The sequence below is a fragment of the Crocodylus siamensis genome, chromosome 13, assembly GCF_052110815.1.
Source record: "Crocodylus siamensis isolate JL-2025a chromosome 13, ASM5211081v1, whole genome shotgun sequence".
NCBI classification, from domain to species: Eukaryota; Metazoa; Chordata; order Crocodylia; family Crocodylidae; genus Crocodylus; species Crocodylus siamensis.
This window is the reverse complement of record NC_143407.1, coordinates 8513048-8534868: the sequence shown is the minus strand read 5'-3', so window position 1 is coordinate 8534868 and position 21821 is coordinate 8513048. Positions and strand designations below refer to the sequence as shown.

At 46.4% G+C, this 21821-nt stretch overlaps 1 protein-coding gene across 5 annotated transcripts in view; it reads right to left on the bottom strand.

Moving 5' to 3' along the window:
• Positions 1-249: 249 nt before the first annotated feature.
• BLTP3A (bridge-like lipid transfer protein family member 3A) overlaps positions 250-21821 on the bottom strand; it is a 48326-nt gene continuing 26754 nt past the window's right edge. For 4 of the 5 annotated variants that reach the window (XM_090025118.1, XM_090025119.1, XM_090025122.1 and 1 more), the window contains 17 exons: positions 21169-21309; positions 20354-20524; positions 19675-19779; positions 19128-19305; positions 18278-18364; positions 17503-17667; positions 16734-16885; positions 15826-15967; positions 15037-15230; positions 12736-14285; positions 10485-10681; positions 9689-9843; positions 9440-9587; positions 6409-6674; positions 5672-5780; positions 5088-5203; positions 250-4043 (listed from right to left, as the gene is read on the bottom strand). In XM_090025118.1, the coding sequence (XP_089881244.1) occupies positions 3918-4043; positions 5088-5203; positions 5672-5780; positions 6409-6674; positions 9440-9587; positions 9689-9843; positions 10485-10681; positions 12736-14285; positions 15037-15230; positions 15826-15967; positions 16734-16885; positions 17503-17667; positions 18278-18364; positions 19128-19305; positions 19675-19779; positions 20354-20524; positions 21169-21309 (4002 nt within the window). In that variant the 3' untranslated portion in view covers positions 250-3917. The remainder of the gene's footprint in view (positions 4044-5087; positions 5204-5671; positions 5781-6408; positions 6675-9439; positions 9588-9688; positions 9844-10484; positions 10682-12735; positions 14286-15036; positions 15231-15825; positions 15968-16733; positions 16886-17502; positions 17668-18277; positions 18365-19127; positions 19306-19674; positions 19780-20353; positions 20525-21168; positions 21310-21821) is intronic. The other variant, XM_090025120.1, reaches the window with a different exon arrangement.

Sequence of the window (21821 nt, the reverse complement as noted above, 5' to 3'; positions counted from 1 at the left end):
TTGCTACACTTAGTCTCTTTATGTTGTATAAGCTGTTTGTGTGACATCAGTTACCGCTGAAGGATGAGTTGTTAGCAGAAACCAAGGGAAAATACAGCTGGACAGCACTGTGCATTCACTACCTTAGTGAGTTCTTGAGGCAGTTTTTATAACTGCAGTTCCCCTCATTTGTCATCTGTCAAGTACTCAGAAATCAGCACCTTAGAATAAAGAAACTGACAATGTAGAATAACACAAAACACAAGTAAGTAAGGTTAACAAGTTTAATTTTTTTTCCTTTAACGTGGTTCATAGAACCAATACTCACTAGTGGAAATGTTTTACTGCAACAACGTTCCAATACTGCCCAGGACTCAAATTCAAGTCATAGGTGTATAGTACTGTACCCGGACACACTGTGCCCCTTGTTCGAGAAGGCTTCTTCTGACAACTTTGTTACTACCAACTCAAAAGTGATACTGAGGCCACATGCATTCCGCAGGTAACAGCAAGACTATTACACCAAGGATTAAGTTGTAATGTAGAAAAGTAGAGTCTTTAAACATGTCTCCACTAAAGTAAACTTTCTTTTATAAAATTATCTATTTCAGCAACTTCCCCTCCCTGTTCTGGCTGCACCCTTTGCAGAGAGGAAGGTTGTATTGTACATGTATGTCACCATGAGGCTTGGGGAAGAAGGTTGCCTGCATGGGACTTAAATGCAAAGAAATAGAAGGACTCCAGGCTTTTGTAAACCTAACAATACATGGATGTGAGCAACTAACTTGCTACAGGCAATTGAAACCTAGCTCTGGTCAGGCTGCACTGGGGGAAAGGAGAGTTCAGCAGCTTTGACACTACAGTTAGGCACCAGTTCTAGGCAAACCCATCCATCATTACTCCTTTCCCAAGCTGGATGAAGACTCAGCAGAATATCCATTCAAACAAAGGAGTCACAGAAGCTGGGGAGAGACCCTGCCCTCCCTGTTCAAGCAAAAAGTGAATCAAAACAAGTGAGAACAGCATCACACCTCACCAAGCAGCACTGGCAGGCATCATTTTACCTCCTGCTTCATGAGGAAGCAGGAATTAGTGAATTCAATATCACAGATACTCGAATAAAGAACACTAATTTCTGGTTACATAGAACAGAGCGACAACTTTACAGAGGAATTAAAAAGCTCAGACTTGACACGGTTCACACACTTTTTATACTTACAAAGAGCTGTTTGTACATAGGTTTCACAGCAGGTTGTTTTAACGTAGGTGCGTGGTTACCTCCTGTTCTACAGTAAGAACGTGGGCTTGGTGCCAGCCCTATCCTTAGCACAGGAGGTTAACAAGCATTTCTAAATCCCTGCATTTATTTTTGAAACATGCTATGCACATGAGGCAATAGTGGTGCAGGAAGTACCCAGCTGGTCTGTCCCCCACCCTGGTGCTAGAAGTTTAAAGTGCGTTGTCCTCCTAATCACAGATTCCCTTTCCTATAAGAGGGAAGGGCTGCTGGAGTTTTTAACGTGGGCAGTAATGCACAAAGAACTTGTCTGGGCCTGTCTTGAGGGGATGGGATGAGGCACAGTTCTCCAGAGGAAGTATCCATTTCCATAGGCTCCGCCCCACATCCAAGGTAGCGCAGTGAATGACTCTCAGGTACAGCATCCAACCAACAGTGCAGTAGTTAGATGGGAGGTCAAAAGTGACCTTACCACCTCACCACTGCAGAGCCTTTTAGGCTTCAGCTGCCCAATGTTTGCCAAAGGAAAATCATTCCCACCACATTACCTATTCATGTAGTGAAAGTCAAGCTCTTGCTGCATTCAGGCACTAGTCAGTTCCAGCTTGGCAGGCAGGCAGGCAGATAGATGCCAGAGATAAGTGTAGCAGTAGAGCTCTGCTCTCCTGAGGCTGTCTATTCCAGCGCAGCACAGGCAAGGACCAACCCTACCTTTGGAGTAACGTAGATAAGAACGCTGGCCAGTTTTACTGGGTTCTAATCTGGCTGTCTTCCCTTTTCTCCTGCACAGAGCCTTTTGCTAAGAGCTACAAGGGTCTTTGTGAGCCATTGTTCCACACACTCTACCATTAAACCAGCACACTAAAGCATGCGGTTTTCTTCCCTGCAACTAAAGCCACACTACAGTCCCTAGGAAAGAGAAGTACATCTCTCCACCACTGGTCAAAGAGAAATATATATGCCAGACTAATGGGAAAAAGCAATAGCACAAATTGCCTTCTTCCTTTTGTTCAGTCCCCAGATACCAAGCCATCATGGCTTCTGAGTAGGAGTCGCAACTCATTACTTGGACTGAGCATAATCCTGACATACGAGGTTATCTAACTTAATTTTAGTGGAGTTAAAAACACAACAGAACCCTTATGACAGACAAAATGCCACCAGAATGCTAATTTGCTTTTCAGGGGGAAAAGGTGTTGGGGATCATGAAGTGGAGAACTAGAATATAGTTCGACAAAGCTTCCATTCTCATATGGCCAGGTCTGGCCTTCCCACAGTTAAGAAAGGAAGGTCACCATCACCTATGCAGTCAGTTATCTTTGTAGTTAAGTTTTCCCCAAGCCAATTAGGTGCACTCTTCTACCTGTTTAACATGCATTATAAGGTGTTGTGTGCCTTAAAACTGGTGCATGAATACACCTATAAAATATGGCTGGAAAATCCAACTCAGAAAAGTGTTTGAAATGCATTAAAATCCAAGAAAACATCCACGTGCAAGGAGGTGTTGTGGGTGGACAGTCCTCAGCAGCACAGAACTGACAAACCTGTACCACATTCCATGCTAAATTATACAACTTAGTCCCTCCATACAACAGCATCTATGGTTGGGGGCCACGTCCCCTCACACCCTCCCTCCACCTCTTCTGCTGGCAGTCACACACATAGTGGCTTCTTCACTGGATGCCTGGACTATAATCCTTTGCTTCAAAGAAAGGTGAAATCATTCTTTGAGAGGAGATGCTGGATTCCCACAGGCTTCAGCATAGGAGATAAAGCTGAACTTGCCCAGCATGCTTTACCTAACAAGTGAGGGAACACGGCAGTCCTGCACTTGGGTACAGGCAATAGCTAGGGTGTCTGGATACTGTGTGGGAAGTGGGGTTCAGAAAGAGTAGATGTTTTTTAAACTAGCATATACACTGGTTCAATTCCCAAGGCAGCAAACGGTTAGTGGAAAAGGGAACTAGAGGGAATCCTTTCTACCATGGCTACCTGGGCTGCTCAGGGGAAGCTCCAGGCCACATTTTCTCTCCACAGAGGAGAGATTTCTCTATCTCCCACACACAGCAAGCCCTACATTTTCATTCCAGTCTTGGGCTACATCATGCTCTCACCAAAGAACTCTGCGCAACATCCACCGAATGTCTGACTAGGCCTGGCCTTGACAAATTGACCTTATTGCTTTCACCTGTGCTCTTTGGTGAGTGCATCTGGACAAAAACACACAGGACAATGCTAGAGGAAGAACCAAGCAGCACCACCCGGCATGAGGAGCAAACACGAGAGAGAAAGCATACAGCCAGCAGGGTGAAAGCAGACAGTCAGCTCTGCTGTCAACTGACAAGACAAGGAGACCCTGGCTCCTGACTACTGTTCTGGCATTTTGGGCTCCTTGACTGAGCTCTGCGCTGGGTCAGTGATAGAGGGTAGCACCACACTGCCAGGACAAAGGAACGTGGCTGCCAGACCAGAATCAGGGAGCTCCTCTTGCTCATCCCCCTTCCCCAAGCCAGGCCCTGCCTTCCTCTCGTCGCACACTTCGGAGTTCCTCTTACAGCAGCATTTGGGTTCCCATTCCCCCAAGTGATTCCTCTGTACAGAGGTTGACCTGTTTAGCAGCCATGTCACAAACTAGCCACCTCAGTGCTGGTGGTGATCCCTGCTCCTCCTGAGCAGTGGTGGGCAGGGCAGGCCTCTGCTGTCAGAGCTGGAAGAGGGGGTCGTGTTTGCGGATTTCCTGCAGAAGGCGTTCTTTGTCCTTGTTGGCAGCTTCTAGGGCCATTTTCGTGCCCTCCAGCTCCTGCTGCAACTCCGGCACTTCCTTCAGCTGCGAGAGACAGAGAAAGGAACACAAATAAGACCCAAGCTTCTTCCAAAATGTGAAAAATGAGAGCAGAATGAGGTCATTTCTTTCCGTTATGATCAGAGAGCAATGCAAAACCAGCAGCTCTGGAAAGAACTAAAGGTACATGTCACAGAGCAAACAAAAGCCACTGACTGACATCCTCATTCTACTGGGTTTCCAGGCTTGAATACTTGCTGACAGATGCATTTCAGCCTGTTTGCTGGAATGCCTTTCAGACCCTTTATTACAGTCAACGTACACGGCCGCCATACAGATGGCCTAATGGCCGGCCATCAGCCTCCCCCAGATGTGAACAAGACTTGTGTAAGAGAGGTTCTTTCTGCAGAGCGACTCGGGCTTCAGCTGACGATGAATACAGAGGCAAGAAAATGTGGGGAGACTAGAAGGACAAACAATAGGCCCTATGCTGCACCCAGACAACGTGCATCTTCCCTGCCCACCTAAAAGCCCTTCTACAGGTAAGGTCTATGAGAAAGGGCAGCAGGGGCCTCCCCCGGTCTCATCTCCGGGACTGAAACTGGTTGTTATTCTTGCTGTACACACAGCCATCAGAGCAGCTTCACAGCCTGTAGCAAGGTTTACAGTATCTACAGCATCTTCAGCAGTGTGTGTCTGTGGGACTTCCCTTGAGTCCCTTGTTTCATTCGGAACTTAGGTTACCAAAGAATGAGTTCTCTGAGTGAGGCCTAAGGCCTTTTTTCTATAGCCTCCCCATAGGAAAAAAGACCTTCCAGAGCAGGGACTGGACAGAGGTGGGAAGATAGAAGATAATTTCTCCTCAGAAGAAAACAAATGTTTCAGATACTGAAAAGGAGGAACTGATTATGCTAAGGGTATGGGTGTGGAAGGAGGCAAGGGTCCTGAACCCAGCCTGCTCACACGACGGCACTATTGTTACCCATCTGTAAACCCTCCAGGCAAGAGGCATGCTTGCCTAGGACCAGCGTTTCCCAGTCTGAGCCAGATTTCTATCAGTCTGCAAAGGACCATGCAGAAATGGCTTACCTGAAATTCATGCACTGCTCCTGCAGGAGCTGCTGGGACTCTTGGTGCTGAGACCTTGTGCTCCTGAAGGCCTGGCTCAGCCCTTTTCCGATAATATGGTCCCTCGCCCCCGACAGCTGGGAAGCAATACAGGGATAATATATAAATCTGTGCACTGCTACCATAGACCACTTGGATTCTCTTTTATGAGAAGTGCTCTGCAGCTGAAAGGATCATCCCTTGTAAAAAGGGGAACTGACAATTTGTTCAGTATGCACGAACCAATGGCAGTGAGTTTAGACTGCCAGTCACTCATTGTAACCATTATCAATGCTACTTCAAGTGCCAAATTTATCATCTCCAGCAAGACTGGACAGAAGTCGCAACTTGGAGCACTGGCAAGAGAACCAAAGTGTTTATATAGGAAACAGTCTTAGCCTGGTCTGGCAAGAATATCTGGGATAGATCAGATACCCCAGATCTCGCCTTTCCCAGCACTTGTGAATCCAGTCCAGCATCTTCCAGTAAGCGTCACTGCTGGGCACGCTATTCCTCAGTAACAGCTGCTGGGGCAAAAGGGACCAGGACTGCCCTACTTTACTGACCTGTTACGTAGAACACCCCGTCATCTTTGCGTGTCACAACAACGTGATCCACAGCCAAGGTGATGGGGATGGGACCAGGGGAGGTAGGGTACGTTGGAGGGCTGTCATCCTGCAAGAAGACCCAACAAAGTATCAGCTGCTGCATGTGACTCTGGAACTGGGCAACATGGCAAAGAACCTTACTGCTGTCAGCATTCCCAGATCTATCCGGGGTTGGCCATTACACAGGAAACAACGGTTTTACAGGTGGGCTGTACCTGCACTTTTAGTCACATCATTAAAGATGCCCCATAATCAATCAATCTCATCACAATGCCCCCTACTTCAGGTCACATCTTGCAGTAACAGCTTTGCAAGTCCCGGACTCAAACTCCCATCAGAATGTATCAATACAGCAGGCTCAAGACATGCTCCTGGTTACAGGTGCATTGTCAGACACCTCTCCGCCTCCAGTTCTGAGCAACTAAGATTTCCACCAAGCTCTTTCTTTCCCCCCCCGCCCCCAGGCCTCAGAAATCTCATGGTCCAAGCACTAACTAGACTACGACTCTCAGGACCCACCTGTACACCATTAGGTAGCTCCTATAGGGCAGAGGAAAACAATTACCCTAGCTGATCAGGAAATGGCATCTTTCTGGACTGCTACACAAACCCCTTCACAAGTACCACCTTGCACACAACTCAGCTCATGACACATGCCTCTCTCCACACACACACACACACACACACACACACACCTTCAGTGTGATCTTGGCGTCCACAATCTCTATTTTCATGGGGATCACCTCCGGTATCACTTCATCCTCAAGGAAAGGGCCGAGGTTGGTGAGGAAAGACATCAGGAGCTCTGCCTGGTAGCTGTGGATCAGCATTTGAAGGAACCCGTTCTGAACAGCGAGGGGCGAGTGCACAACGGCACTGGGTCCTATTTCAAGACGCATGCACACTTCTGGCTGAGTCTGACTAGTTTCTGTGGCTGAGGGTTTCTCTATGCTTAGCTCTCCTAAAGGCATGAAAGAATATCATTACTGTGGAAGACAGCATTAGCAAAAAGCTATAAGAAATACATACACGCTGTGAAGCCTTTCATTGTTTGAACACTGGGTAAAACCCAGTCTATGACACCAATGATGATCCAAAATCATGGCTACTGTTCAGTGCTGCCGTCTACATAAAAGGAGCAGGACTTCAAGTTTCCATAGAAAAAACTCCATATCACGGGCCCTCAAGTTCTCTCCCCTTCAGTTGTTTCACTTCCAGTCAGATTTCCACATTTATCTAGTTTATTTGATAAGAACTAGAACTTTACGTTGTATCAAGGAAAAATCTAACCCCCCATTGCATCAATAATAGTTTCATAGTTTCAAAGACTTTTTCATTCTTCTTCTACAAAACCTTTTGTACACAGGGTTTTTTGCATTATCAATTGTACACTGTGAAGGCTCATCATTTTGTTTCGCCTCCTAGTGGCTAAAAAGTTTATCACTATGAAAATGCATCCGCACAACAGTCACTACTCATTCTTCTTTGGAAGATTTAAATTTGAGTTTGTTTAAATACGGGTGAAACATCCCGAATTAAGAGTGCTAAAGTCTTGATATTCCTTTTTATCTACCGCAGGTACAGTGCAAGCTTTTTATGTCACTTTAATCTACTATTAATAAAGTATAGTAACATGGAGGAACCCCAATCAAAAATCATGCCTTATTGCAATAGACACTGCACAGACAGAAGACAGCCCCTACTCTGGAGAAATGATAATCTAGGTCAGTCTCTGACCACACAACTTTAAGTATGTAGGGAAAGTTTAGTTTCTAGGGCTCAAACACTCCTTGGCTTCTTTGGAGAAGTAGTCACTAACAGATTCAATTAGTATTAAATTCACAGATCATAAATCAGAAAAGACTTGATCATCTAGTCTGAGTCCCTGTATGACAGGTCATAAGATTGCCCTGAATTAGTCTTCAATCACAGGATCTCTAAGAAAAGCAGCCAGTCTCAATTTAAAAATTGTCAGTGACGAAGAATTGCCCACAGCTCTTGGTAATTCCTTCCAGTAGTCACTTACCTGCGCTAACAAATGTGCACTCTCTTTCTAGTCTGAATTTACCTAGTGGCAATGTGCAGCCACTGGATTATACCTTTGTTTATACCTTGGGATGATAGATTGAGGACCCCTCTATTAGCAACTTCCTATCCCCCACACAGATGCTACTAGACTGCAAACATGGCCCAAATGGAGTTTCATGAGTCGCAGGGTAAGACATTTTCCAGTCATTTAATCGTTTTTGTGATTTTCTAGACCTCTTCCAATTTATTAGCTTCTTTCTTGATCATGTCTTGTCCCGGTGCTCTATTGTTTTGCCTGAAGTCATCATCAGGCTGACAAGCCTATAATGACCTATATCTTCCTGCCTACCATTCTTAAAAATACTTACAGAGCAGGAATTTGCCTTTGTACTCTTGGAACTTCTCTAGCGTTCCAAAGCTTCAGGGCAGGAGACAACTCCAGAACGCAAGTTATCTGAACACGCTCACCTGAAAAAGCCTCTAGAGTTTAACATTCACCGGAGTAACTGCTGAAATGCATAGTTGGCATCATTGTAGGATACAGCTAATCATCATGATTTTTCCCCAAATACAGACCGGTTTATGGAATACTTTTGCTAGCTCTTGTATTCATGTCAGCTCTACCATGTGCATCTAGTATCGGGTAAACATCTTTATTAAGATTCCTTTTGTTCCCAACATACTTGAAAAACTACTTTTCTAGCTGCAGATTTTTTTTATTGCTTTCCTTACCGGGTTTTCTACAATTTCCATCTTGATTTATATTTTCTTAGTACCAACTTCCCCTTCGTTCCATTTGTTCTATATGGGGCTTTTTTGTTTTTATTACAGTGACTTTCATTTCCCCTCCAAACTGTTTTTTAAAAACCAATATGACCCGTTACTGTTGATTCTAGCTTTTTATTCATCCAGTACATTTCTTTTTTTAGTTTCCAACTATGCACACTCAATTTCTCTCCTCCATCTGAGAACTAACACAAAACTGGATATCAGCTTTGTGATACTGAACCTTTGAAATCATCATGGATATATACAAAATGCTGTTTGACTCTGTTTGCAAGTAACAAACTAAATGGACAGCAGTGAATCTGTCATGTGGCACCTGTCCACAGGGAGTTGGTATGACAATATCAAAAAGCCAGTGAAACAACTTGAGGTCACTGGTTATGAACCATTGCTATAAAGGGTCTCAACAGCATTTATATTTCAGTGTCAGCAATACTCACTTATGGCAGCAAAGTTTTTTGCACCTCCTTCAGGATTGTAACCTGTGTACTCAGAGCACTCTACACTTACAGAAAATAGCCTTGAAATGTTCAAGATATAGTCAAGTTTGGGACTGATTTAGAAGCCTTTCAAGTCATGGCTGCTTGCCAAAGTTGCACCCATCAATCGTACAGTACTCTACTTAACTATAGAAGTCACAAAACAGACACTGAGGCTGCAGATTTCCTATGCGCTTAGGTGGCTTACACACAAAGGACGGAAGTTCATTACAATGCAAACAACAGGCAAAATATGGGGCCAACATTGTGTCATCCAGTTAAGTGAAGTACAGACTTATCCATATTCATATAGTGCAGTCCACTGTGTGTCCATTGCTGCTATACGCGAAGAGTGCAAACAACAGTTAAAACTCCATAAATTTGGCTTTGCGTCTTTCAAAGCCCACCAGTCCAGCAAAGGTGACCGCCTTACCCATGTAGCTATGAAGATACTGCCACATTCCAATATTTCCCAGCTGCTCTGGAATAACCTCCGTAACTTGTACAGCAAGCGACATATCATCTCCTTTCACTTCTATCCCGCAGTTCACCTCATTCATTTTTAGCACCAGAACAGACACCTGAAACAGCAAAGCAAGGGACCACTTGGCATAGACTGGCCTCACTTTGCAAAATGCCTTTGGAAACAGGTTACGGGGGTGGGGGGTAATAAAAATTTCACCAGCTGAAGATTCGGGTCTTCTCCACTCTGAAAAGATGAGCTGTTTATGTCAGGTGACCCTCCACCCTCATCCTCTGCCATTGGGCTTCCTCCGCTGCCGGCATCGTGAAGGCCACGAGGAAGGTGTCCTGTGGCAAAATGATCCAGGCTGGGTTCTGAAAGAGATGTTAGGTACCCATCACAGACCGTCTGGATTTCAGCATCTGCCTCAATATCATGGCCCAAAGGCTCTTGCCAACCTCCCGAAACCCATCACGAGTAGCTTGGACCACGTAGATTAAACAACCTGGAATTGAAGCGACACATTCGTTGCAAGGCTCAGCCGCATTCTGCCCTTCTGTCGCACCTTCCATAGCAGGTGCTCAAAGCACTTTATGAACACCCTCCCTCCCAGATGAGAAAACAAGTGAAGTGACCAGACCAGCAATGAGACTGTGACAGATCAGGGGATAGGACTCAGGTCTCTTAAGTGCCAGTTCACGTTTCAATCCTTCTCTGGCTCTACCTCCATATTTCAAAGGCACCCATAACTGACACTGTACACATATTGGGACAATTCATCACGCGACACTTCCCTACACCTGATTTCATAGGGAAGACATCTCAGAGAAAAGTATCACAGAGATTTGTATTGGGTGAATTCCTTGTGACTTTGGGAATGAGTAATTGATAAATCCTATTTGTGGACGGGCATAAAGGGACTCTTGGCACACCTTGCTCCACTGGCCACACTGGAGACGAATTTAGCTGTGTGAAATCATGAAAGAGAGGAAAAGGTATGTGCAGTTCTACTTACCAGAGTCTGTGAGCATCACAAAGCCCCCATCACTGCCGTCGCTGTCCACAGAGAGCCGGTCCTCGGGGCCACTCCCATCTATGGAGGTGGCATCAAAAGAATGCTGGGATGCTGTCCTCTTCATGGAGAAGAAACGCATCCGGCTGCTGCTTCCCCCGGGAGTTGCTGGCCCCTCTTCAGCTTTAGGCACAGGATCCCTACCAAAAACCCAAAGATGCCAACAGCTTAGCTTCAGAGCACTCAACTCACCCCTAGGGACACATTTGTTGTTCAACAAAACAGTGCTCGCAGCCCAGCTCTGATTGCTGGGGAAAGCAGAGAGACTGAAACTTTATTCATCCACAGCCCAGGACAGCAGTCAGTGACAGAGCAAGAGTCTCAGCTCTGCTGGTTGACTATTAATTTATTTACGAGTAAAAGTTTGGAGGATTGATCCAGTGAAGCTTGAGTTACCTACCGATTAGCACCATACAAAACCATAGCAAGGCAGCAAGAAAGCCCGCCTGACTAATTCTTGGTCCATCATGATGCCGCGGAAATTCACACGGAGTGAATCTGGCATGTGACTTGACACAATCCTTTTTATAGCTAACTTCTTTCCAACACATCATCTTTGAAAATGAGCTCATTCACATCCTCCATGTGAAAGGAGAAGTATGTCGAAAAGGCCATCACGCCGGGCATACCAATCATTTTTACCAGTAATCACCCGGCCTACTTAAAAAGAGGAAATGTAAGAAGTGCAACACATGCACAATTTATATAATTCAGTGCAACTGCAAAAAGAGCTTTGCTAAACTTCACTTAAAGGAGGTGACTAGGCTAAAGGTCCTACAAAGTGCAGGAAGCCCCTGACATACCTAAGCAAGCATCTGCTATGGGAGTTTATGTCATGCGATAAAATCTTTATTCTAATAAGTGTACGAGCTGAAAAAGATACTTAAACAGCAGGCGCATGGCATAAGCTCTTGCCTTTCTGCTTTATCCCCTAATATGGGGCCCATTACTTTTAAACTTGGTATGCTCTGTGCAATGTTGGTCTTAGAATCATAAACATATAGGGCTGGAAGGGACCTCAATATAGTGCTTAGTCCAACGACCTGCCCCCAACAGCTATTTATCTCATCTGTTCCTTAAAACCTTAGGTGGAAGAGAATCTACAACGATCACATATTTCTGGGAGCAGGGCTCAGACCCCCCCGCTCAGTTTACAAAGGCCACTCAAGAGCCGTCAGATAATGACAGTAACTAACCTGGACAAGGATTGAACTAGCAACCCAGAGATGAAGGGCTCCAGCGTCCCATTACCAATTCCCTGAACTATTTCAGCTGCTCAACTACACTAGTTCTGTTTTGCCTTGTGAAAAGTAATTGCCAGAAAATCACCTAGAGACTCCTGCACACTGGGAAATGGCCAGCAACATCCCTACTGCAATTAAGCAGTTGTCAGTCGGTCATGATGTCTGGGTCCGTCAACATGGGCCAAATTTGGACAAATGGGAAATGAAAGAGTCCTGTCTCCCTTTCACCATCACAGTCCCCACTGGACAGTCTTACTGCCACTCTGCACGCCACACTCTTACGTGGCACAGGGAGAGCGGCATTAGAAGAGAGAGGAGAAAATGGAAGTGGGCTTATGCTTGTAGAAGGGGATGGCTAAGAGATCTAGCCACGTCAGGTATCAGTCTCGTCACCTAACGCCTTCTAGAAGGCATTCAGATACTGTAGTGATGTGCACGGCACAAAGACCTACCTATCCTTGGAAAGAAAGATGCATTTCTGAAAACACCGCACAATTTACGACATGCAGGTTTCTGTGGAGACCCTAGCCACCCGGATCCTGCCTTCTCCTTGGCTGACAATCTCATGACACTTACAAGAGCATCGATTTTGGCCGTGGATGCCTGGACACATTTCCCTCATGCTACTGCATGACAAGCTACAAACTGCCCTCCACCCACAATGTGACAAAGTTTTAGTAGCAGCAGATGCCACAGACCGTGGGACATGTGGGATCTCTAATCCAAGCCAGTAGCACCAGAGAGAAAGTCAGCAGTCTATACCTTGCCCCCTTCCCTCAGGGTGAGCAGTCTATGCATTCAGTGCGAAGCATCAAAGGTTACAGAGCGATTCAAAGTCTGAACAGAGTAGAAAGGAGCAATTGCAGACATGCATGTGTCAGCCTTACAATGCCTCACTGTCCCCAGTGTGCTCCTGCCATTTCACAGGGACAGAGGGATGACTCACTCACTTGGCTGGCGGTAGAGAGAGCATCTTCTGCATGGTGGAAGCCATCCTCTCCCGGCTCAGGCTGAAAGCATCTTTAGTCATCAACATAGCTTCTTTGGTGAGGTCCATGGTTGCATGCAGAGCTTCTTTAGTGGCATCTTTTGTCATATGAAGTGCACTCGAGAATTCCACCTCCAAGCTCTTCAGTGGAATTAGTTCTCCTTCTCCATTGAGCACGATACTTCCATTTCCCATTGCCTGAACCTCAGATGGGTTGGAGGGAAGAGAGGTTTGACTGCTACGCTCAGTCAGTCTCTCTGCATCCAGGGCTTCTACAGCTTCATGTGCTTCTTCTATTGGTCCTTTCTGCTCCATGCTCCTGCTCCGCGGATCTGCCATATCGGTTGCTTCCAGAGTTTCATCAGTCAAAGATTTTGGCAGTTTCTCCAGCAGCTCACTGGTAATGCTCACATCCATGTTTTCATTCTCACTATCTTCTGCGACTTTTGAGGGGCTGCCCATTTCCTTCTCTGAGCTAGTATCTGATTTCAGCTCCTTCTCTTCAGCAGCCAGCCCCTCCTTGCTGTCTGAAGGAGACAGCTCAGACCCCATCATCAGGCTCGTTGTATCGGAGTCCACAGACCTAGGTTCTGAGCCAGAGCCTGGGATGGGATTCATGAGCAGGGCCACTTCTGCACTGTTGAACAGGAGACCCAAGCAAGCAGTCAGGGGTTCTGTGGGGGATCCAATGACCTCCTGCGTATCTTGGGCCAACTGCTCCTGCAGCGTCTGCATAACTTCCCTCAGCCTGAGCAGCACCAAGTATTGGTAGTGATTCAGCCGAACTTTCACATGAGCAGTTGAGTACATAAGCATGTGAATATCAGCGGAGGCTTCTAGCTCTTTATCATCCCCTCTGCCATTAATTTCACAGTCACTTTCTCTCAAGACATCCATTGCCTCTGGGATCTTGTGGATGCTTTTCAGGTCTTGCTCAGTCCTTGATCTTTGGCGGATCCCAGACTCTGCGGTAAGGTCCTGGTGTTTGGCATGATTACTGAAGCTTGCAGAAGGCTTGATTTTCACCTCCAAAGCAGCAGAGGCCTGTTGCTTCCAGGCTTGAGCCTGCTGCCATTTCTTGGGACAGCAAGCCCAAACTGAGAGGGGGAAAGGATCAATGAAGTTCACAGCTCTGCCCTTTGAACTCTCAGCCCCCTCAAAGTCCAAGGAAATCTGGGTGAAATTAATAGACCAGAGGTCGTCAGAAGCAGTGGTCCTCTGTGTCACCGGGGGAAAACCCGTGTGATTTTGGGCTCTGGCATCCACCTGGTATGCATGCCTTAAGAAGAGGGTGTGGAGGATGCTGAAGTTGTCCTGAGACTTTGGAAAGCGGGTGTAGGTAGTGTGAAAGAACTCAGAGTTGGCAAATCTGCGGAAGAGGTTCTGGAGGGCAAGGCAGCTGCAGTGTGGCGCGTGGCGCGTGTTGGTGGCAGTCATCTCGGACATGCGGACTGAGAGGGTCTGTGGGCGGTCCCGGTGGTCAGTGACTTTCTTCTCCACAGGGATATTTAGCTTCAGTGAGGAGGAATAAATAGAGAAGGCAGTTAGGCAAGTTACACATTTCCACCATGCTCAAGACAGGGGTAGCTGGCTATTAATCTTACCTCACCTTCTTTCGAGTGAAATAAGCGGGTTTTTTTATTTTATTTTTTTCCCCCAAAGGTGACCGGGTGCCAGCCTGGCAGGTGCCAGGGACTGAGGTCATTTTCCATCCACATCTCAGGAAGCAGCGCAAGCTTATCCCATTCTACACCCATCCTCAGGCCTCACCCCCCTCTGCAAGGACTCGCCCTCGCATTTACAACTCAAGCATCTCCAGTGAGACAACCAAAAGCTGGGTTAGCCAGTCCCCAGTGCAATCAGATTTCAGTGCTCTGGATGGATATCTGTCTGCTGGGAGCTGGTGTAAAATCCACCAATTCACTTTGAACAGGCCACAAGGCCATACACAGTAACTTGACAGCAGCAAAGTTTAGTGGGCTTTGAACTGATAAACTTAAAGGACAACGGTTCCACATGGAACTATAAACTGTAGGTATCAATTTCTTCTCTTCCTGCGTTCATAGACATGAACTGTTTTGCCTATTCCAGACTCCATGCCACATTATACTATCCGGAAATCACAAAAAGGAATTAACACCCGAAGGAGTCAGCCCAGAAATAGGGGAGAGAGGGGGGGAATGTTCTTCCTCCTCATTCTGAGCTGCCACCACTCTCTGGTTCCATATTTCCAAGCAAGGGCAGAAAAAACCACGAACAGTACCTTCAGCCCAAAGCCATCTAGTCGAACATCAACGTGCTCATCCTGCTTGCCAGAGTTCTCCAGCTTGTAGATGGCTTTAAATTGCTCCAGGCTGCGATACAGATCCAGGCAAAAGAAATTCACCCAGAGCATGCTCACTGTATCCAGGGTAAACATCAGGCCATTCAGCTGCACATACAGGTTGGGGCTTGGAACTGCAGGAGAACAGGACAGGGTAATGGTAAATTTGACATTTCTCAAACTCAAAAAAGGCTAGCTGAAGCCTTTTGAAAAAAATAACTCAATATTCACCTTGCACTGAACATAAACGGGAAAGACGACAAGACCATATACAAAATGTGAACTGTAATACAGCATGCTGATAGGATCGTTTTACAGCCAATGAACTCTAGGAATATTTACCATTTAAGATGCCCAGGACACCATCTCATCAGGATAAACTGAAGCAGGGGGTGAAGAGACTCAACCAAGTTCACAAAGTGAGTCAGGTTCAGAGTCAGGAACAGAATCTAGACTAGACTCCTAGTTCAATGCAAGAGACCCAGCCAGAACCACCGAACTTGGACAGACACTGGAATAACATTTTTCAATGACCACATAGCCAAGCTATTGTTACACACCCAATTTCAACCCTGCCACCTCCTAAGGAGCCCAACAATAAGCAAAAATTAAGAGGAACATCAGGACACTGAACAAAACCTGAGACATGCAGGAACACATCAAAAGGATTAAAACCAGACTGATTCCCTAAGAAGTTTACCCAGTGAGGTGCTACTCTTGATGAATCACCTGGGAATTCCTGATTGTCTGAGAAGTAGTATTCTGTGAACTCAATGTGGATTGCAGAGACCTCTTTGGGAAGGTTCAGGGATTTCCTGCTGCAAGAGAGCAAGGAGGAAGGCTTCTTACTACGCTGCCCAGCAGTAGAAACCTGAAGAAAAAAAAAAGAGGGCAAATCAATATACTCGGTTTGAAAAGTGGCTATTCATGTAGCAGTGCAGGCTCCCACATTTATTCTCTTGGATTCATTCCCAGATCAAATATTAGCAGTTTACAAGTGAAACTTGTCTTCCAAATACTAGTACAACCCCCCTCACAACTTCAATCTGAGTTCTGAAAATCCACCTGTGACCTTGACTATTTATGCCTCATTACTACCAACAACTGTGGCATTCAGAACCTAGCCCCCAATTCTGCTGAGGACACAACACAAAACACTCTTCTGCATTTTGTTGTAGTTCTGCAAGGCTAACGAGGGAAATTCTGAAGGGCCTTGGGACTCATCTCCTCCAGCAATGTCTACCTTCTAAGTCAGAAGGTGCGAAAGACAGACCATCGTCAAACCCTCTCCCGTCCTTACGGCTGCAGGCAATATCACCTGCTCCAAGCTTTGATGGTATCTAAGGAAAGTCCAGGTGGAAAGAACACTTGACTTTGCAAGTTTAGCTTCAGCAGAAACAGGCATTTGGCGCTCTGTTTGTGCCTGGGTTTGGTTAAGAAAAAGTGAACTGTGTCTGAAAGGAGGTGTGCCAGGGTCCCTGCCAATACAAGCTCCGACACCCTTCTCGGCTCTGCATACTCTAGGTTTTTCATGATTTCTTGTTTAACATCATAGCAGACTAAGGACTTCATTACAAAAATAAGACAATTTGAACAACAGATGAGCGCTCCTCCCAGTCTGCTGTCTGAATCCCCACCTGGTGGATGTCCAGGTCATCCACTCGGACTACCACGCAGCTGGATCGAAGCCGGTTACAGGCAGGGCGCCGAAGCTGGGGTAAGCTCAGGGGAGGAGCCCGGGCCTGAGGATGGCCTTTCTCTGGAGAACTTTTCTGAGGACTGGACAGGTCTACAGGGAGAAAAGCATTGTAACCAGTCTCAGGTGAACTTCACTCGTGTCCTTCTCAATGAATCAGAACTGTTAAACGCCATACCCGGGACAGACCTTCGGGAAGCTCAAACGTGTTTATGAAATAGGAATAACAGACCCAAATTAAAAATAAATGGGCCAGACTAGGTCATAAGGGATTAGTGCCCTGTGAAGAAAGAACACAGTTAAAGAGCAATGTCCGTTGTGGCAAGAGGAATGTGAACTCCGCAGCACAGCTCCTAGGATCTGAGGCACGTGCAGCATTTCACCTGCATACCAGCAATAAAACTGGGAACGTTTTACTGAACTAGCTAAGGAAATCACTCCTACAGTCTATCTATCCATTCCCTATAGTCTGTCCTAATGCCATGTGTCTTAATATTTTGTGGGTTTTATATTGCCAATTGTTTACGTGCCACACTTTTTTTTTTTTTTTGGGGGGGGGGGGGCGTTGCTGAACAACTCATTACTGCATTGTAATGAGTAATGTAGCTGAGGTGGGGGGAAGAGAACGGGGGGGGGGGGGGTCTCCATCCAATGGAGTAGAAACAACCACCCTCACCAGCTTCACAAGAAGTTTAATCAAGCAGTGCTACCTGGTTTCTTTTTGAAGGGCGACAGTGGAATCTTTGCAGATGCGGGGTCCATTTCTTCACACTGCTTCTCCATCTTGCTTTGAAAAACATTCACGAGCTTCTTCGCCCACTGCCCCCGAGTCTCCATCGCTTCACAGTACCTCACCCAGTGCTTGCAGGTGTCTCCTGCACAACCAACAGACATGCTGCATTTCAGAGGAGGTTAGTGAGGACCTGCACTTGACCCCCCCTGCATCCCTGTCATTCACAGCTGCATCTGGAAAATGACTTCTTCCCCTTGGGACCAGCACTTTGGCACACACATAGCTGACTCCTTATTAAACAAATTGAGGATTCCTCATAGCAGAGCTGCCCATGCCAGCTAGGGCACCAGATACAGGCCTGGAAATGTATTGTTTCTCCCTTTTTTTAAGGGCAACATTTTCAGCTCAGAAGGCTCCTGATTTACAACAGCCTGCCGGTTTATATTCCTCCTGGGCTTTCCCCTATATGCTGAGGCCTTTCAAGCCAACCTAGCACATGCAAGAAGCAGGGATCTTAGGCAGTGGGGAAGTCAGGAAACCCAAAGATTTACCACACAGTAACTTCAGGCCTTCTCTCCTCACCCCCTGGCTACTTTTCCTCCCAAGGGGTAAGGATGCCACTCACCTGCAGAATGGTGAAATCAAGTCACAAGGCCTTTGGGAAGCCTTCCTCACTGTACTACCTGTTACTGCACCCTGGATTCTTGTAGCAGCCCCTTCTCTTCATGAACTCTCCCCCTTTGTGAGCTTACCTGCCCAGTGGAAGGGGTAATAGTCAAACGCCATCCTCCTGAAGGTCAGCTGCATTGCGCCTCCCAGCACTCTATGGTTTGAGGTGCCTGCACAAAGACATAATAAAAAAAGTGGTGTCAGCTGTGTAGTCCAAGTCCCAGCCCAGGGGCAGTCAGAGCAACGCTGCACAGATCACCAGTGTACACAGAGCCCTGGTTTAGGAATAGGAGGTGCTACACTAAAAGCAGTAGAGGAACTGTAGAAGAGGAGGGGCCAGGTCTTGGCCAAAGATCCCACAGCCTTTATATCCTAAAAAAATGAAAACCTTGGCAGCTGATCCAAATTCTAATGATTGTGATTGCATTTTCCTTATATAAAGTTGCCCAAATATATCAAGTTATTTTCTTTGTGCGGTCCTGAGCACCCAGCATAAAATCATTTCATTTGGCACCCACCATGTGGGAGTGCCCGATGGCAGCGCACCTGGGGCACCACCCTTGCTGCGGTACTGCACAGGATGGCTTATGAGACCAAACCAAATTTATCCACCCTGGACAGTACCGGACTATTCCTGGACAGTGCCTTACCGGTGCTTTGTCCAAGCCAGCATTCAATTCCCCAGCACTAGGATCTCCCTCCGTCCCTAGACTAAACTACCCCACGGAGTCAGGAAAGCTCTCAAAACACTTGGCTCAATATATAGGCTGTTTTTCTGTCAGCCGGCTACAGCTGAGCTACTGACCCCTACTTTGCAAAGTATTCCTATGAAAACAGAGAAGTGCAGCGTTACATGTATGTGCCTGAAAGATGGGTCCCCCAAAAATCTCTTCCTCCTCCAAGTTCTCCTTAGTGCTGCTTTCGGTCGGGTACCTGAGTCCCGCGTGTGGCTGTCATCACAGATGTGCAGGTCTAGGCGAGAGATGAGCAGGTGGTAGGACGACTCTTTCATGTCATATTTCTCAAAGTACTGGCCAATGCTGCTTGCATTTGGGCTACCTCCAAATGGCTGGGACCATGACTGCTGGGCAGCAGGAGCAGGTGGTGTAATCTAGCACACAGAGAAAAAGGCTTTGCTATGACCAGAACGTCACCAAGGGAAAGAACGGAATTAAATCATAATGCAATGGAAGCATCCTATGTTGCACCCCATACTGGAAAAGCTTACTCAATGCTCCCAAACAAGAGAACTTGTTTAAACGTTTTGTCACAGGACATAAGGAAAGAACCAAACCAGAGAGAATTAGATTTTGAGATCACCAGCCCGATCTTCAGATCCCATTTTAACAAAGACCATGCACAGCTAAGTGCCGCAGTTCACCAACTTGTAAATAAGCAGAGGCAGCAGACCCAGCAGACCAGGCATCAGATTAAGAATCTGCAGTTCCCACCACCTGGAGACACAATTCTGTCTCCTCACCTCATGCTCGCCATCGTTTTGCAAGTCTCTGCTGAAAATGTCTTTCATCCCTTGCCTTGTACCCCTTAACTTCATTTTCTCTCTGCTGCAATTATTGGTACATAACTTGAAACAGCATTTTGCGAACAAAAAAAAAAAAAAATGGCAAGGGTTAGAGTAGGACGCTCCAAGGTTAGTGACTGGAGAAGCAGTTGTTTAAATTCTTTAAAGTACCAATACATCCTGTATAAAACAAAGGAACAATCTGAACATCTGCAAGCCGTGCGAGCCTCTTACTAGAACACTGAGAGAAACAGGATGGTAATATTCTCTGTTGAGCACCCTGGCTCATCCTCATCCCACTGCATGATCATTTTTATAAATACCAGAGCCCCTAGAACTTTATTCTGGGACAGAAACTGGTGGACTGAAATTACCAAGTGGAAAAAATTTCCAGAGTACACTTATTGCCCATTTCTACCAAGCCAATTCTCTACAGGTGTACTCAGTGCTCACCCCTTCACCCTCCTCCAGGAGTGATGGCTCTACTTAGAAGTTCACACAATCTGATGTCCACAGGAAGCAATACAGGTTGCACTTTCCTACCTTTTCTCAGCAAGGAGCAATTTGCATTTTCACTCAGAAGGTCAGCACAGCCTTTTCTCTCTATTCTGTGACACCCATATTTACGAATGCTTACCTGGAGAGGTTCTGGAGCCATGCTCTTCCTCTGCTGGGCAGACTTCTCCATGGCTTCACTCAGGGACTCTGCATACTTCATCATTGCTTTCAGCTGAGAGTCTGTCAGCACCCAGAGCAAGTCATCAAGGAGGAACATGAGCTTAGAGGCCACCACATTGCAATCCTTTGTCTGATCCAACAGAAAAGCAAAGCACGGAGTTCAGTAATTTTAACCAGCTGCATTTCTTTCGCTCGGAAAATAAGGACAGTAGCACTGTTAAAGCATGTGATACCAGAAATCATGAGAGAAAGTAGGGTGGGACAGGTTCACTTATTTGACTGGCAGGCATCTGGAGTACCCAAACATGTCATCCAAGCACCCAGTCACTCGAATCTAATCTCCTCCCAAGGAAACAAATGGCCATCTGTACCTCAGGAAAATGTGGAATTTTACCACCTCTCCCTGCTCCTTTTTCAAGTACAACTAAACCTACCAGTGTTTTAATCACACAGTTACAAAGATGATAAAGTGTACTCTGACTTGAGCATGACAAGGAAATATTTCACCCTCCGCCCAGCTGCATGCAGTTCTGAGCGCGTTCCTCTTACACAAACCACAGGGTGATATTACATCAAGGGCTCTGCGTTTGTGGGCGGAAGGAAAAAAAAACCCGAGGAGCACCGGAGGGAATGCTTATCACTGCACAATGCAATAACGGTGTCTTTACAGGTCTCTTCTCAGTTCTGACTTGCACTTCAGTATGGAGATTATTCCTGAGAGAGAGAGAGAGTCAGTTGAAGATGTGTCCATTGTGGGTGGAGACACATACTCACCCTTCTCTTAAGAGAGATCTGGATTCTGCCCTGATTGGTAATGAGTCTCAGAGGAGTGGTAATAGGATCTTGATCACCATTGTCAGTGGCATCAGCCTCTATCCTAAGCGTCTGCCAGGTGAGCTCTTTAAATGTTAAGACCTACCCAAAGAAAGAAACGGAAACGTGGAGGCAAAGAGAAGAATGTTAATGATTCCACCAGCTTCAAGGCGATCAGGATAGTTATATGTAATAACAGTGCACACTGACAATGCACTTAAGAGGCATGTACCCCCACTAGATTTCTGCACCAGTGGTGCAGCACAAACACCGGGCTACAGCCTGGCTGGAGCCAGCACTCAGCAGCAGCAATGCTGAGTCGGGCCCCCCCACTGGCATCACTTACACAATACCTATAGCAGTGCACAAGCTAGAAAAGTTATTTTAATATATGTGGAATTGGTGGGGGGTGAGGGGGAGAGAAATCCCAGGAACAGAGGGGCACAGTCCTGCTCCAAAAGCAACCACAGCAAGGATTACTGGTTTTGCAAGGCTGCTGGGAGCTTCTCTCATTTCTTTGCCCCAGAAAAGAGCACCTCTGTGGAGATGGGGTAAGAGAACTGGCTCAGCTCCTCCAGCCCCAGCAGGCGCTGATGTAAACGCAATGGTATAGG